General features: G+C 58.4%; 1 protein-coding gene across 1 annotated transcript; it reads left to right on the top strand.

Moving 5' to 3' along the window:
* Positions 1-1113: 1113 nt before the first annotated feature.
* SLC7A10 (solute carrier family 7 member 10) lies at positions 1114-16072 on the top strand. Its single transcript, XM_063112826.1, has 11 exons — positions 1114-1240; positions 9791-9995; positions 12203-12354; positions 12594-12719; positions 12789-12942; positions 13680-13803; positions 13890-13993; positions 14354-14450; positions 14685-14834; positions 15492-15669; positions 15945-16072. The coding sequence occupies exons 1-11, from the start codon at positions 1114-1116 to the stop codon at positions 16070-16072; spliced, it is 1545 nt and encodes a 514-aa protein (XP_062968896.1).
* The last annotated feature ends 1120 nt before the right edge of the window (positions 16073-17192 follow it).

The raw sequence follows: 17192 nt of genomic DNA, 5'->3' as shown, positions 1-17192 counted from the left end.
CCGGCCGGCACAATCCGGGCGGCTTCCGGGAGGAGGCAGCCTCCCTCGGCCCCGCACGCCCGACCCCCTCCCAAGACCCCAGCCCCCTCCTCCTCGTCTCCCGGGCATTTCGGGTGGCCTGGCCTCTTTGAGCCGGGCCGGACTAAGCCAGGACTGCGCCAAAGACCAGCGTTCTAGTTCGCTGAGCCCTGACTCTGACTTGTGGCCGGGAATCTGCAGTCGGGACCTAACGCCAGAAGCAGCCCAGAGCCCGGTGGGATGGGGGTGGGGGTGGGTGGGGGTGCACGAGCCCTATCCAGAACTCCCATGAGGCCTTGGGTCCCCTCTGGATGAGGGTTGGGGACTTCACCCCGACCCTGTGTCCACAGGTCTTTGATCATGGGTGCACAGGGTCTCCTGACTCCTCAGAGGAGTTCCAGGGCGCATCCCCCATCTCTCCCAGGGGTGAACCTCGTATTTCCCCCGCCCTCAGCACCTGGAAGCCCAGGAGGCATCAGAAAGGGTTTGCCTGTGCGCCCTGGGCCCTGGCACTTGCTCCGTGATCCTTCCTTATCTCTGGGCCTCAACTTCAGCCTGTAGAATGGACACAAGCTCCGTGCCCCACCGCCCCACCGCAGCTCGTCGGGGCGTGCCAGGATGAGGGAGTGTTGAAGCACTGGCACACAGTGGGCTCCCAGTACACGGCCTGCTGCCTCAGCCTCTTGAGGACAGGGACAGTCTTGTCTTTGAGCTCTGCTCCAGCACCCCACTCCACGACCGCGTGTACCCAGGCAACGGGAGAGCCCCTTCCTTCGCTCAGCTAGGAAGTTCTTCCCAGGGCTGCTCCAAGTCCTCTCCTTCCTTTCCAGGCCCTTTTGGGGGGGGAGAGGGAGTTCCCTTTAAGGGAGGTGGGGGAGGGGGCTGCCGGCCGGCCCTCCTTCCGCCCCTCCCTGGCCCCCCCTCGCCCCCGGGCCCGGGTCCCGGGCCGGGCGCCAGCGCATGCGCCCGCCTGTGGGCGCTGTCCCGGCTGCGAGGGCCGCGAGCGCACCGACAGACGGACCGACGGACTGACCGACTGGCTGCCGGCCGGCCGGACGGGCAGCGCAGGGAGTGGGGACGCGGTGGGACAGCGACATGGCCGGCCACACGCAGCAACAGAGCGGGCGCGGGAACCCCGGCCCGGGCCCCGGGCCCGGCGCCTCAGAGCGGGTGGCGCTCAAGAAGGAGATCGGGCTGGTGAGCGCCTGCACCATCATCATCGGTGAGCTGGGCCCGAGGCGGGCGGGGGCTCAGGACTGCAGGGCCGAAGGCTGGGGGTGCGCACAGCCGCTCCGAAGTAGGGGCACCCCCTCTCTGGGCGCTCCTACGGGTCTGCGACGGGGGGGACCGCGGGCGAGCGGACGCCCGGGCGCCTTCGGTGTCTCGCCCCGGAGGGCGTGCTGACCCACACCCAGGGCAGGGGCTGGCACAGCGTCGAAGAGCTTCTTGTTTCCACCTCCCCAATCTTTGCCGGAATGTTTGCACCTGAGGGAGTTGTGGGTCCCATCCACAGCTGAAATCCTCCTCCTGCCTGTACTTCACGGTGGGGCTTTGGCAAGGCAATTACCTTCGGTTTCCTCATCTGTGAAATGGAGAGAATGGCTGTAGTCTTGCCTTGAGTGCAGGAACCTCCCAAGTGCGGGGCTGGTCAGGCTGATGCCGACATAAGCCCCAAGTTCTGGGCTGTGGGTCAGTCTGATCCCTACTGGGGTGCACGGTCCAGGTACTATGCAGTTGGAGGTCAGGCGAGCAAGAGGGACTATGGGAACACTGGACAGGTAGAGCCAGCACAGAGGAAATAGGTTCAGAACATGTAATTACTGCAGGGTTTGGCAACAGGACCCAGGGAGACAACGCGGTAAAGCCCGTGACGGGCAGGCAGTGGTGGGCAGACGAAGCCTGCAGGAAGGCCGACTGCTCCCTGGGCTGGGATCCCAACAGGCACTTGCATCGGCTGGCCTCTGGCTCCAGTTTCCCCACCTGACAATGAGTCCATGTGTCCTGCCCCAACATAGGGGCTTCTGGGTTGGCAGAATGCTCAGGGACAATGAGAATGGTGGTGGGCTTTTCCTCCCTCTGTCAAAGTCATGAATACTGACTCCCTGGGAACTGGCAGTGGGAGCTGCTTGTGTGTCCACTGTTCTCCCACCCTTAGACCCCTAGAGATAAAGTTGGGCTTGGCAGGGCAGACCCAGGCTCTTCACTTCCTCCTCTGCTGCCACCCCTGCATTAGAAGCTCCTGGGCCACAAGTGCAGTCTGGCTCTTGTCCATACATAGCACTCATATCGAGTTGCCCCTGAACACAGACCCTGGGCAGGTAGCTCCACTGACTCACCCTCTTGCACCTATGATGGTATCTCCTGGGATCTGGCCCTGGGAGCTTCCTGATCTAGGGTGCCTCTGCTACAAGAAATGGCTCTTTCCCACCCATACCCTCTCCAGGAGCTGTCCCCTCAGGAATGGGAAGCCCATGCATCATGGGTGCCATGGGTGAAGAGGCTGACTGTGCCTCAAGCCTGCTGCAGGGCCAGGCAGGGGCAGGGAGAGACAGCTCTTCCTGTCCTGCCTCAATTAAACCCAGCATCCTTGAGCTGCATTCCTACTCTGCACCTTGCCCACATCCCGTCATCCTCGGGTCAGGCAGAGGCTGCCAGGCTCCTGTTGCCCAAGAAGAGGGCCTAGCTGGTGGTGGCAGTGTGAGTGGAGGAGGCTAGCTCCACCATCACGCTCCTTCTCCCGGACATGCCCTGCAAGAATTCTCCCATTCAGCCCAGGTCTTCCCTGACAGCTCCCCCAACCTTCAGCCCATTCCTGCTGTCCCAGGTCCACCACCTCCCCTCAGTCTCCAGACCTTGAAGGCTGAGCTAGAGTGAAGGGGAACTTGGCCAGCTAAAGCTGGTGGATTCAGCAAAAGAACCCAGATGACTTGACCCCCAGCCTAAAGCACTCAGTGGTGGTCCTATGAGCCTGGCTTGGGGAGCTTTGGAGGATCACAGCAGGCAGAAGGCTGGACTGGGCAGGAAACAAGCAAGGAGACAATCAACCTCAAGTAGAAGATGACAGGAGGTGAAGACCTGGGCAGGTGTGGGTTGTCAGCATCTGCATTGCCCTCCCCACTTGAGGCTATGAGGGCCCCACCCCCTCCCTGTTCACTGTTCTGGGGGGCCCACCTTCCCCTGCCCCAGGTGGGCCCACTTTCTCTACACCACTATCCTGGGGAATCTGGTCAAAGCCAAAAATGTCTGCCAAGTGTCATATTTTAGCTTTAAAAAATCTTGAGAACTTTACATCCTGCTCCATAATCTATCCTTGTTTGTTACCAGTTGCTGAACTTGTTATCTCCAAAACTTCCACATAGACCCTCCCGGGAGATCGTATAATCCTCTTTCCCTTATACTCTGCCCCAGCCCAGGCTAAGGAGTGAGGCTTTCAGGACTGGGGATATAGGGAAAGGAGTGGCTGTGGGAAGGAGAGAGACTCCACTTAAAATGTGTTTAGGACAGTGCCCGCTGACCACCACAAGTACAGCAGGAGAGGAACAGGCTAGGCTGGAGGAAGTAGAGCCAGTGGGATGGGGGCCGTGCAGGCCCCATCACATCCAGTATCTGTCTAGAAAAACAGCTCCTATTACATTATGAACACATGCTCTTCCTTTATCTCCTTGGTTCTCACACCCACCTTGCAAGACAGGAAATTTTATACCCATTTTACAGATGTGGAGGCTGAGGTTGGAAGTGAAATGACACCACTGCAGGTGGTAGACTCAGGATTTGGAAACAGATTCCTAAGGTCCAGTGCCCTTCATATTGTTCTGATGCTAAGCACAATTGGGGCCATATTGAGAGCCCTGGATGGGGGAAGGTTGGGGACTGAGCTGGAAGCTCATCCAACCAGGGTTTACTGAGCTCCCCACTCCACTGTGGATGGACAAACAAACAGATGGACAGTGAAGTTCCCCACCCACCCCCACTCCCAGCAGCTGTACATATAGGGTCTCTCATCCTGACTCAGCAACCTCAGCCAGCTCCCTCACCTGATCCACACCTAAGGAAAGGATGTGACCACATCTGGCAGAGTGGCAGTCACCCCTGGGTCTGCTGACCAGGTTCTTCCTCCACTCTCTCCCTTTGACTCAATGTCCAGCTCATGCAGGTGTTTGTGGGTCAGGCTCAAGTATGTCCAGGGACTCAGGAGTCAACTCATGAACCCCATCTCCTCAGCAGCCCATCCCTGCTCACCTAGCCTCAGTCAGGTCCCTCTCTGGGGTCTCCAGGGCTGGAGGTAGCTGGGCTGCTCAGAGAGGATGAACCCCTTCAGGACCCTAACCTTTCCTCACTGGGACCCTGAGGAGACATAAAGCTACGTGGGAGCTTGCCTGTGCCTCATACAGCCCCATTTACAGATGAGGAAACGGAGGAGCTAAGGCTGCATCCTGCCCAGAGTCAGATGCCCTTGGTGTACTTCGCGACACCAGCGGGGGCCAGGGCAGCTCCAGCTACAAGGATGGGCCTGCCAGCCCTGGACACACTCCTTCATCTATTCAACAGTGATGTGCTGAATAGTGCTTGGCACTGTTCTAGGTGCTGGAGACACAACAGGGGGCCAGACAGACAAAATCCCTCTGCTCCTGGAGCTGACATTCTGGTGTGGGAGTCAGACAGCGAACAAGATAAATAAGCCAAATGTACAGTAACGGGATCATGATAAGTGCTGAGACCAGACAACCAAGCCAGGAAGGAGGATGTAGGCTGCTGGGGGAGGGGTTTTTTTGGCCAGAGATGAGTCGGGGAGTGGGGTGGGGTTCAGTCGGTGTGGGGCTTTGCAAGCTGCAGTAAGGACTTTGCCTTTTTCTCTGTGTGAGGTGGGAGCCTTGGGAGGGTTCTGAGCAGAGGAGGGATGGGATGGGACCGGATGGGCTCACTGTGGAGAAGAGGCTGCAGGGGACGGAGCGGGAGCAGGAATGCCGGTCAGGAAGCTACTGGAGTCACCTGGCCAAGAGACGATAGTGGCTCAGGGCCAGGTGACTCCACATTGGGTGGTGGGGCTGTGGAGGTGCTGAGAGGAGGCTCAGTTCTGGATGTGTTTGGAAGGTGGAGCCAGAGGATTTGTCATGAGCTGAATGTGGGGTGTGCCATTTATTGATCAGGGAAGACTGTGAGAGGAGCAGGTTCAGGGGAAAGGCAGGAATTCAGTTTTGAACATGTTATGTTTGAGATGCCTGTTTGTTGAGTAGTTAGTTATATACCCAGGTTTAGTTTATTGGAGAGATCCGTGCTAGGGATATAAATATGGGAGTTGCCAACAGAAACCAGGGGGCTGGATGAGGTCTCCAAGGGAGTGAGCATAGAAAGAAAAGGGAAGAGGCTGCAAGACTGAGCCCTGGGCACCCGGCATTTAGAAGTCAGGAGAGAGAAAGGACCAGCAAAAGGTTCTGAGAAGGAGTGGCCAGGGAGTCAGGAGGGAGACCAGCAGGCTGAGTGAGGAGGAAGTGATCAACTTGCCACATGCTGACAAGTCGAGTATGATGCAGCCTAGGGCTTGACTGTTGGGTTCAGCAACGTGGAGCTCATCGGTGACTACGGCCACACTCAGCCTGGAGACAGGGCATGGGCGAGGCCAGACTGGGCTGAGCCAGGCACAGAGGGCTCCACCCTTCTGCTCTTCCATCTCCCCAGAGGAAAGTGGGCTAGGCGCATTGGCCAAGTAGCAGCTCCAGACATGTCCTGGATATCTCCACTCACCTCCTTGGGGTTCTGCCAAGACCTTGACGGGCACGTCTGTTCTCCTGGAGAGATACCTGACACATGCTTACCATGAGGACATGAAGACACTCGTGTGTGGAGGGTACAGGCTTCACCCAGGTCTCAGCAGGGCTCTGGTTGCTCATCCCAGGGTGTTGGGGTCCCACGGGGCTCAGGTGTCCAGAGGAAAGACTGGGCAGCCTGGGGGTTCTCCAAGGTGAGTGACAATAGGGCATCTGATGAGCCAGACCAGGTCAAGAGCATGCCCTCATGCCCACATCAAATTGAAAGATCACTTACCAGACATCTTCCAGGGACCATGGGAGCAGGGCAGAGCCCAGGTAATAGGAGCCAGTGTGGGCAGTGGAGAGCCTCCTGGGGTTGGGGTTACTTCAGACCAGTGAGCTGGGGAGAGGCTCGCCACAGTGGGGGATGGAGGGCCTGGTGCAGATGTGCAGAGTGCGTCCTCCCTGCCAAAGTTAGGGTCAGACCAGCCCTCTGCTGCCCTCTAGCCCAGTGGTCCCACTTGGAAGATGGGGAAATGGAGGCCCAGAAGGGCAGCACTAGCCTGAAGTCACACAGCTGACTCTTGAATGTGTTTCTAGGGATGAGAGATGGTGCCAGCCTCCTGGCCTGGCAGCACTTCCCTGACCTTTCCCCAAATCATACTGCACATTGCCCACACACACCCCATGGGCAGGTGGCTCATTCTCCCAACTTGTCTACCCCTGTGACCTCCATGGTCTGCCGCTGCCTCCCAGAAATAGGTCAGCGTGCACCGCAGCAGCCATGGGGAACAATGGCCCTTTCTTCTTTCCTCCAAGGAGCCGAGTAAGCCCCATCAGGCCAAACATCTTAATGTGATAAAAACCACCCAGTAAAGGCTGGTGGGGGGAGGGGGGAGAAGGAGACTCAAGGGAGTCCTGTTGGTTAGAGAACTCACAGCCTACCTGCCCAGGAGCTCTGGCCCCCTGAGGACCTGCAGGACCACAGGACAGTTGTCCCGTTGGGTGGACAGGAGTGTGTAGGGCTCAGGACCTGCATCTCTCTGGCCAGCCATCAGTCAAACACCAACCAGACACCCAGCAGTATCTCCTGGGCCATCCCATGTCCCCTTGTCCCATCAGGCCCTGCCTGAGTTCCTGCCCCTCCTCCTCTTCCTGCAGACCAGGATCCCACAAGGGGACAGCAAGTCCTGTCCACTGCTGTTCCCCTGCATCAGGCAGATCAGCTGGGCCTGAACATGGAGTCTGAGAAGGGAGGCCTGAGCCCACCACCACTGGGAGGGACTGGCAGTCCCTCCTTCCAGCTCTGGCAGTCCCTCCTCCACATCTGTAATCACTTAAGCACTGGAGGCTCCCATCCCTGTCCTCAGTATCCACCCTCCTCCTCCTTACCCACTGCCCTCTGCCACTCACCCAAGCCCACTGCCCCCATTGCTCCTCGCAGAGTCCCATCCACCCCACATGGTGCTGAGATCAGCCAGTGGACCGCGGTGGAGTTTTCTGCCATCTTCAAGCATTAGCCTGTGCAGATGCTGGAGGTTGTCCAGGCCCAAAGGGAGTAGCCCCTGAGGACCTGAGACACTGGCTAACACACGTGGTCCTTGGTGTTCTTAACTGTAGCCTTAGGCCACATGTTCAAAATAATGGTACCCCTGTCTGCCTCCCAGAGCCCAGCATCTGAGTCTTCAGCCACAGAGCTAGTGACCCCAGCCCTGAAGACAAGGTGCCAGGTGAGGCCCTGCCAGGCTGAATTGCATAGAGTGGAAGGGTCTCTGAGGGAGGGTGACTCGGGGCCTTGGATACCCCCAGCTTGAACATACCCAGCTCCTTCCAAGGCCACCCAGCCCCCGCTGGCTTCCAACCTCACTGGCTTTTGGCAAATCCCACTCCGCCAGGTCCTGAGAACAGAGGCACTGCTGCCGGATGGAGCAAACTCAAAGGCGCTTTAGAAACCCAGCAGCCCACCCAGGCCCTGGTCCCCTTGTGGTGGATGAGGGAGGTGGCCCCTCTTCCCCTGGGAGCAGACTGAGGGCACAGTTTACCCCTGGGGGCTGGGGCACAGGAATTTGTTCATCCTTATCTGGATGTATTTAGGGCTCCTAGGATGTGACCAGAAAACCAAGTGGGGCGTCGTGGCCGTCCAGACTGGAAATCTGTGTCGGCTGGGGGTGGGGGTGGGGGGTAGCACCGTGGACAAGGAGTGAATGCAGATTGGCAGCCACAGCTGTGTCCTCGTCCAGCCCCGCCTGTGGGCCTGGCAGGTGGGTGGGTAGGCTCTGCTCTGATGGATGTGTACCCCCTCCCAGGGACCTGGCAGGTGGGGGCCATCCTTATCGAGGAGCTGGGCCCCAGGTCCCACCAGTATCAGCTCTTTTATTTATGTGGCCTGTGGGTTCTGGGGTCATGTCCTCGTGGGCAGGTTCTAGTACAAATCTCCAGTGAGGTTACCTGATTCATTTGCACAGATGATGAGGCCCACCTAAGGCAGAACACTGCCCTGCTTTGCGCTAACTGCCAGGGAGCTCAGGGATACATGGCCACTCAGAGTCTTGCTCATCCTGGGAACCTGCTCTGCAGAGCACAGCTTGGCCCTCTGAGCATTTCCCATTGTTGTAGAACGCAGAGGGTGCACAGTCCCCTTCCGCTTCCAGACATCCTGAGTCAACAGGAGCACCCCCTCCCCCACACAACCATCCTTTCAAGACTCAGAGTCGGCCGCGTGGACAGGGCACACCTTCCAGAATCACAGCAGATTCTACTTGCATGGAAATTGGGTCTTCACATCAAGGCATTGATGCCACTTTGGTCATCAGGCCATTTACTCATCCATCAGTTTACTCAACAGGTATGTACTGAGCACCTACTATGTGTCAGAGAACTGAGGTGAGAGGAGGCAGGAGCAGTGGCTGCCTGCTGGTGAGGTTGCAGACAGTTCACACAGAATCATGGCAGTGATGATGCAAAGTGCATTTCGGATACAGTTGTGAATGGGCTCTACACGCTGCATCTAACTGCGCCCTCACCATACCCCCACTTTACAGACAGGAATGGAGAGGTGAGCCCACGCCCAGGCTTTCCATTGTGCAATCAAGGGCTGCCCCAAGGGAAGCGGCAGTCTGTGTCCAGATCCCCAGGCTGGCCCAGGAGTCTCCAGCCTGCCATAGCCTACCCCATCCCTGCCTTGATGGCTGCTGACCAACCCAGCCCTTAAAATGCACCAGTTCCACTCCCTTCCCCACTGGCCCTGGCCCAGGGCCTGAGACATTTTAACAGCACCAGGAAAGAAGGTCTCTTCAGAGTCCATGTCCACAGCGTGGGTTCTAGGTCAGGGAGGAGCCCAGGAAGCTGGGAGATGGGCTCCCTCATAGGCAGAGGAGAGAGAGAAGATAAGAAATGAAGTACAGAGCAGAGCAGTGAATTGGAAGGGGGACCCAAACCCGGTGTGGTCAAGGAGGGCTTCATGGCAGAGGTGCTACTCCCTAAGCCACTCCATGAGTTTGGACTTTGGCCAAGAGGAATGCGGCAAGAGAGTGGTCAAGGTCTTGCTTTAGGAGGCCAGCTGTGGCCAGCAGGTTGGAGGGAGGACAAGTGGCTAGAGGCTGAGAAGATGAGGGGCCTGAGCTAGAGGTGAGGGCCTGAGTATGGGCCATGTGGGGATGTACAGGGGCCACCTCTGCCATCCCTCAGGTGGCTGAGCTGCCGCACTCTGCTGGCTCCACCTCACAGGGGTCCATGGCGGGCAGAGAAACTCAGACAGGACCCATCTCTGGCAGGAAGCCTGGCTGGCTGGACAGAATGCCACTTCCCATGCCAGGGACTGAGGAGAGGACAGATCCTGAGCTCAGAGGGGGACTTGCTAGGTTCGAGGGGCCCGGTGGCATCCACACGCCTCCAGGCCCACCTCTTCCCTGGGCTCCAGGAAGCACTCTGGCCTGCCTTCCTCACTGCAGCATCTGGACCCAAAGAGAAGGTTGGGCTGCTGAAGGGGACCGGCAGCCTGATGCCTCCCCCTCTCTCCCACACAGGAAACATCATCGGCTCAGGCATCTTCATCTCACCCAAGGGTGTCCTGGAGCACTCGGGCTCTGTGGGTCTGGCCCTGTTCGTCTGGGTCCTGGGTGGGGGCGTGACTGCTCTGGGCTCCCTCTGCTATGCAGAGCTGGGAGTTGCCATCCCCAAGTCCGGTGGGGACTATGCCTACGTCACAGAGATCTTCGGAGGCCTGGCTGGGTGAGTGTGGGGTGCTGGCGGGGTGGGGGGTCAGCCTCTTTGGAACAGGACGGCCAGTCGGGCCCTGGGCCTTGGTTTCCTCTTCCACTTCCCACATCACAGGGAGGCTATGGGGTGGATGGAGAGAAGGGAGTGGGAGTGATGGGCAGCCTTCCAAGGCCAGGGTGGACGGCACCAATGCCCATGCCACTGTGCTGGTGTCTGGGGGACACTCTAGCTGGCCCCTTGACCTCTCTGTGTCTCCTTTTAAACAGACCTCCCTCCGAGTCCCACTTCCCCACCTGGTTGCTTATGGAGCAGGGAGGCTCTTACTATCAGAAACCACTAGATAATGTTAGTACCCAGGCAAGGAGGGGCCTTGATTTTAGTAAACCCGTGCATTGTGTGGGGAGAGGGGAGCGAGGCATGATATTCTCACACGCCCTGCAAAAGGTCACCTGAAACAGCTCCCTGACTTCTTTTATTCACCAGCGAACAATTGCTGAGCATACTGTGAGCCAAGGGGTGGGGATGCAGTTATAAGTCCCTGTCCTAAGTTGCTCACAGAGCAGAGGGGAAATAGCCCTTTGAATGTGATTGAGACCTAGAGGATCCTTGCTTTGAGGGTGTCTACAAGAGGCAGCGGCCACGCAGCAAAGAGAACAGGGTACACCTTCCCTAAGGAAAGCTCCCAGGAAAAACCATGTTTGCACTGAGGCTTAGAAGAAGGGTAGGATTTTTCTCAGCCCTTCCAGCCAGGGAGGAGGACATCTCAGGCAGGAGGGAGCATGTACAGAGAGCGTGGTGGCCCAAGCAAGCATGGTTTGTGTGCTGTGGCTGGAGGTAAGGTCAGGTTCACAGCAGGCCCGTTGTCCAGCTGAGTCATGCCAAGGGCCCCAAAGGGGCAAGCAGATTCCAGAATCACTTAGGAGCCTAATTTGGGAAGATGCGGTAGCCAGTGTGGCCTGAGGGGAGAAGTGCGTACAGTGGGAGGCTTTGAGAGCTTCATAGATGGTCCCTGGAACAGGGCAGGAGAGATTTCGGGGAGGGGATTACCGCATTGGTGAGGTCTGTGGCACATCCCAGGAGATGCTCAGTCGTGTCTTAGGTGAAGGGCCTAAAGCTCGGAGGAAAAGTCTAGACTGAAGTGTGCAAAGTTTGGTTCTGAGGGACGTGGGCTGAGGTCCCTTAATTGGGCAGCGTGGATGGGGCCCTGTCAGGGCATGCACACCCCTGTGGGTGTGTTCTTGGGTACTCCCCTCTGGGCAGAGGGTCCTCAAGGGGGCTGGGACCCAAGAAAGCATAAGACTCATGCTGTGGGCTGAAAAAACACTCTGGGGGAAGGTGGGAGGGAGAAGAGGGCCCACGACCCTGCCCCACAGGTGCCCAGCATGGAGGGGTTGGCAGAGGGGAGCTCCCAGCAGGGGAGGAAGGCCACAGAGCTAGAATGTCTCAGATGCCAAGGGGGAAGGTTGTGTAAAGGTGGGGGTAGGACATAGGGCTACAGAGCAAAGTGAGGATTAAGAGGAACCCACCAAACTTGGTGACACAGAGGTGGCTGGTGTCCTTGGATAAGGTAGTCTCCATCCTTGAGGGCTGGCCAAGGGCTAGGATCACCCCCAGGGGCAGACCCTCCCCTGGATACAGGCAGAGTCCCTGGGAACAAGTCAGACCTCATAGCCTTGAGCACAGAGCCCAACCCTACATAGGCATCCTGCAGAGGCAAGATTCAGGCAGTAGGGGCTAAATCACTCCCCAGCCACAGCCAGGGCCCTTTGCAAGTTCCAGTCCCTGTACAACAAAGGTCTCCCTCAGGGGGACCACAGCTGAGTCACCATTGTCAGCCACAGGGATCTGCTGAAAGCCATGGCCGAAGCTGTGACTGCAGGTCCAGGACAGCTCACCCTGGCTCAGGAAACAGCCTGTGGCCGGGGCAGCTAGGTGGTCATTAGAAAGGTGTTTGGTTCCCACGTCTTTCCCAGCACCTGCCCAACGGTGGCCCCATTGATGTTTAAGTACATTTAATGCCTTCTCTTTTCAAATAGTTGATAAATACAGCAGTGAGGCCTCAACAAGGTCAGCCCCGCTCCCCGACCACGCCAGCCTCTGGCAGCCTAGCCAGCCCTTGGGTGCCAGGCCCAGGTGCAGCCCCACTCCACACACCTGGGCCAGGTGCACCAGGAGGGGCACTGGGATGCCCATGCCACTCCAGATCTCACTCATTCCAGCTTCCTGCTGCTCTGGAGCGCCGTCCTCATCATGTACCCCACCAGCCTGGCTGTCATCTCCATGACCTTCTCCAACTACGTGCTGCAGCCTGTGTTCCCCAACTGCATGCCCCCTGCCACTGCTTCCCGAGTACTCTCCATGGCCTGCCTGAGTGAGTGCCCACTTGCGTTCCAGGTGGCCTCTGTCCCCAGAGCAGCCAACTGCCCATGTGGGAGGGTACAGCAGCGGGACTCCCAGCTGCAGCCCCTGAGACAGAGGCCTCAGGGGCTGGGGTTCTTGCACTCCAGCCGCAGCAGGGGATGCCAGTCTCCTGCCATCTGGGCTGGACTTGGCTGTGGCCCACTGTGAGGGGTCTCAGCATCAGGCCCCTGTGCTGCCTTTCCTCCCCAGTGCTCCTGACGTGGGTCAACAGCTCCAGTGTGCGCTGGGCCACGCGCATCCAGGACGTCTTCACAGGAGGGAAGCTGCTGGCCCTGTCGCTCATCATTGGCGTGGGCTTTGTCCAGATTTTCCAAGGTAGGGCTGGGGTGGGGGTGTGGGCAGGGCTAGGGAGACAGCGCTGATCCCTGATTTCTGGACCCCCAGGACACTTCGAGGAGCTGCGACCCAGCAATGCCTTCGCCTTCTGGATGATGCCCTCGGTGGGTCACCTGGCCCTGGCCTTCCTCCAGGGTTCCTTTGCCTTCAGTGGCTGGAACTTCCTCAACTATGTCACTGAGGAACTGGTTGACCCTCGAAAGTGAGTGGGGCCCCCAGCCAGGCACTGAGAAGGGTGGGGGCCTGCCGGTGGGCGAGGCGACCTCTCTGCACAGACCTCCTCCCACCTGTGGCTCAGACTGGTCATCCGCTGACCGTGCCTGCTGTCCCTGAAAGAAAGCAGGGACACTTGCATTCTAGCCTGGCCCTGTTCTGCATGGCTGTGGGTGGTCACGGCCCCTCACTGGCCCTCAGAAAGACTGGGTATCATCGTCCTGCTGTAAATAGATGCAGTGATGTGCTGCTGGCCAAAAATTATGCATGCGCACACAATGTGGTCCCCACAAATGAAGCCAGTGACGCTCAGCCAGAGCCCCCAACAGTGAACAGTTGTAGCTGAGAGGGCAGGACTGAAGGAGAGTCCCAAGGGAGACCCTAGACCTACGGGCTGGGCTCTGAGGGCACTTTGGGGGCTTTCCAGGCTGGTTTTGGCTGTGCACAGTTTTCTCTTTATGTACAGATATTAGGCCCTCTCCTCAGGATACGATGCGGCCCCGTCTCCACCTGCCCTACCTTCTATCGGCCTGTGCCAGGCGGAGGATGGGGTCAGGGGGGGCAGACAGCAGTGTTCCCATGTCCTGGGCAGCAGTGCTCCTCCCTTCCCCAGCCCAGTGTCCCCAGCAGACGCAGGAGATGGAGACTCAAAGCTGTTTCTGTTGCTGTGCCCCATCCCCACCTCCTGAGGGTGAGACGCTGACACGCTCCACTGACTGCCCCCAGGAACCTACCTCGTGCCATCTTCATCTCTATCCCACTGGTGACCTTCGTGTACACCTTCACCAACATCGCCTACTTCACTGCCATGTCCCCCCAGGAGCTGCTGTCCTCTAACGCAGTGGCCGTGGTGAGTGGGGCCCCTGCTTGGTCCCCGGCTCCTGCCCCGGCCCATTCCCCAGCCTCACGCACAGCCTCTCTTCTGTGCCCACTCAGACCTTCGGGGAGAAGCTGCTGGGCTACTTTTCTTGGGTCATGCCCGTCTCCGTGGCACTTTCCACTTTCGGAGGGATCAATGGCTACCTGTTCACCTCCTCCAGGTGACTGGACTGGGGAGACGGTGGTGGTGGTGAGGCAAGGCAGGTGCCCTGGTGTGCACGAGCCGTGCAGGGGGACAGGAAGGGAAACACTGCCAGGTGGAGGAGTCCACCTGAAGCTAGCATGATGATCCCGCCCGTGACAAATGTCTGATCCCAACTCAGAGGTAAAGAAAACAAGAGGGAGACAGGCTAGGTGAGGGGAAGAACTGTCCAGTGGGACTGCTGCGGCCTGGAGCAGGAGGTTAGAGGTGACAGCTCAAGAGGGACATTAGGTCCAGGGCCGAGGTCCAAGATCTGGCTGGTGGAGAGGCCCCAAGGCCGGGCTCATGGCCCCCACCCATCTCTGTCCCCACCCCCTAGGCTGTGCTTCTCTGGAGCCCGAGAAGGGCACCTGCCCAGCCTGCTGGCTATGATCCACGTCAGACACTGCACCCCTATTCCTGCCCTCCTTGTCTGCGTAAGTTGGGGGACCCAGGCCAGGCAGGGCATGGAGTCAGGACCACCCAGCAATGTGGGACTTACTGGTTAATGGCAGGGATGAGCCCCTGGCCATGGCGGGCAACCCACAGGGGATGTGGGAAGGGGCCGGGGCTCACCTGACCTCCCAACCTGAGCGGGCAGGCCAGAGCAGCCTGCAGGGATGACAGGAGGCAGGTGGGAGGCCAGCTGTCAGCCCTAGGTCCTCTCCCAGTGTGGGGCCACAGCAGTCATCATGCTCGTGGGAGACACATACACGCTCATCAACTACGTGTCCTTCATCAACTACCTCTGCTATGGCGTCACCATCCTGGGGCTGCTCGTGCTGCGCTGGAGGCGGCCAGCACTCCACAGGCCCATCAAGGTGAGCCGGGGGAGGATGGGCTGGCCAAGGTGCCAGAACCTGTCAGAGCCAACCCTGCAGTCATTGTGGGCACCAGGGGCAGGTGATGACAGTGGCGGCAATCCCAGCTTTGGCTGGAAGCTGGGCCCTGCTCCGAGCTTCCTATGCACTGACATATTCACCCCTTGTAACAACCCCATGAGGACGGCACTCTTAATACCCCCACTTTACAGATGAGGAAAATGAGGCTCTGGAACCTGCTCAAGGTCACACAGGCTGCCAGTAACAGAGTCAGAATTCCATGAGTCCACACAGAAACAGAAGTCTGAGCTAAAAGAAAAGCCCCTCATTTGCATATTATCCTATTTGCATAAATCCTTAAGTGCTCAGTGCCTGAAATGGGAAACACCCCCAAATAATTGACCTCCACCGAGTGCAAGCAACAAGTCTGCACACACCGCTGGGTGGAGCTCAGAGCCGCTGAAACTTCGACAAATCCTCAAAGATTTGGCCAACTGGCCAACCCATGAATTGGCTTCCAGCACACTGGGCTGCTGCCAGAAGGGGCCCCTCAGTCCCCAGCTCCCAGGAAGGGAGAAAAGCTTCTAAGACCCCCAGGGTGGTGGGGCCAAAGCCGGGAGCCCTGCACCATCAGCACTTAGGTTTGCTCTCCCCCAGGTGAACCTTCTCATACCCATCACCTATTTGGTCTTCTGGGCGTTCTTGCTGGTCTTCAGCTTCATCTCAGAGCCCATGGTCTGTGGGGTGGGCGTCATCATCATCCTCACAGGGGTGCCTATTTTCTTCCTGGGAGTGTTCTGGAGAAGCAAACCAAAGTGTGTGCACAGACTCACAGGTGAGCCGAGCAGCTTCCTGAGGTGGCTGGAGTCTGGAGATGGGGCCTTCCTAGAGGCTCGCCCCAGAGCTGAGTCTCGCAGCAGCTGGGGTAGTAACACGGGGCCCATCCACCACCAATTGTCTCCCCAAGATGTGGCCCAAGTGTCCAGAGCCCACCTGCAGAGAGGGCAGCTCCCTGAAGACCCCTGCCCAGGGGAGGTGTCCAGAGATGAGGTTGCCCCTGTCCCAAGGGATCAGGCCCCATGGTCCATCTGTCTATCCGTCTGTCCTCAGAATCATTGACACACTGGGGCCAGGAGCTGTGTTTCGTGGTTTACCCCCAGGACTGCCCCGAGGAAGACAATGGCCCCTGCCAGCCCTCCCCACTGCCGGCCACAAACAAGCCCTTGAAGACACAATGAGACATTTGTAGAGACTGAAGCAGCTGTTTCTGTTTACATGTTGTTTATTGAGGAGGTGTTTTTGCAAAAGTTTTTTTTCTTCCTGGAAAAAAGATACGACTTTTAGAGGCCTGTTGTAAGGGAGCCCTGAAGATGGGGACTGGGTTTCCTGTCGTAGCACTGCCCTGCTAGCTTTTCCTGAAAAGGCCTATAAATAAACAGGGCTGGTGGTTCACATGTGATCAGGAGAGTCCCTGGTGGGCACAGACTGGGTCCAATGGTGGCATACCTCAGCAGGGGCACACATGTCGCTGGCCAGGAAGGTGCCATGGTAGGCTCTGGAGGAGGCTCTTGGTATTGGGGGCTTTGCTGTTGACCCAGACACTCCCTCACCTGGGGCTGGTACTGTGGAGCCCAGAGCCACCCTGCCCCAAAGGGACATGGAGGATGGGGAAGAGACTCAGTCTGCCCACCACCCAGGCCCCTCAATGCCAGCCTGAGCTCAGCCACCCAGGAGTGCCTGGGGATTCTGTGCCAGGATTGTCTTTCTTCCCATAGATTGCCACCAAGTGAATGTCATGACTTCAGAACCCACAGCCTCACCCTGGTTTCTGAGGCCCTGAGATAGGCTGGGATGGATTTGGCCACTGTCAGTTGGTGCCTCAGCCTCGGTCCCTTAAGAAAGCAGAGCAGTTCATCCAGGGGAGCTCAGTGCCTGCAAGCTACCCCATGGGCTTCCTCTACCCGTCCCAGTGCCCATATTCCCAGCCCTGCTATGGTGCCCAGGAGATTGACCCCTCAGCCAGAGGGCAAAGAGCACAGCCTGGCAAGGCCCATGCTGCCACCACAGGCATGAGGATGGGGCAGAAGCCTCCTTGCTCAGCTCCTCCACGGGCCCTACTGGGAAGGACAGGAGGAGGGCTCATCGCCAACAGAGCAATCATCATGGACAAGGTCCAGCATCTCCCTGGCCCTGTTCAGTCCTCACTGCAGCTCCCAGCACAGCTCTGGCAGGCAGCTGGTGCCACCACCAGGTGAATGAGGCAAGAAGCCACAGAAAACAGAGAGCCCTGTCCTGGACCCCCTGCTTTTCTGAAAATGCATCCCCAGAATAGAGTGGGGGAGATTCAAGTGAGACCCC

Source organism: Cynocephalus volans, chromosome 10 (assembly GCF_027409185.1).
Source record: "Cynocephalus volans isolate mCynVol1 chromosome 10, mCynVol1.pri, whole genome shotgun sequence".
Lineage (NCBI taxonomy): Eukaryota > Metazoa > Chordata > Mammalia > Dermoptera > Cynocephalidae > Cynocephalus > Cynocephalus volans.
The sequence above is the reverse complement of the archived record's forward strand: the minus strand, read 5'-3'. Positions and strand labels throughout refer to the sequence as shown.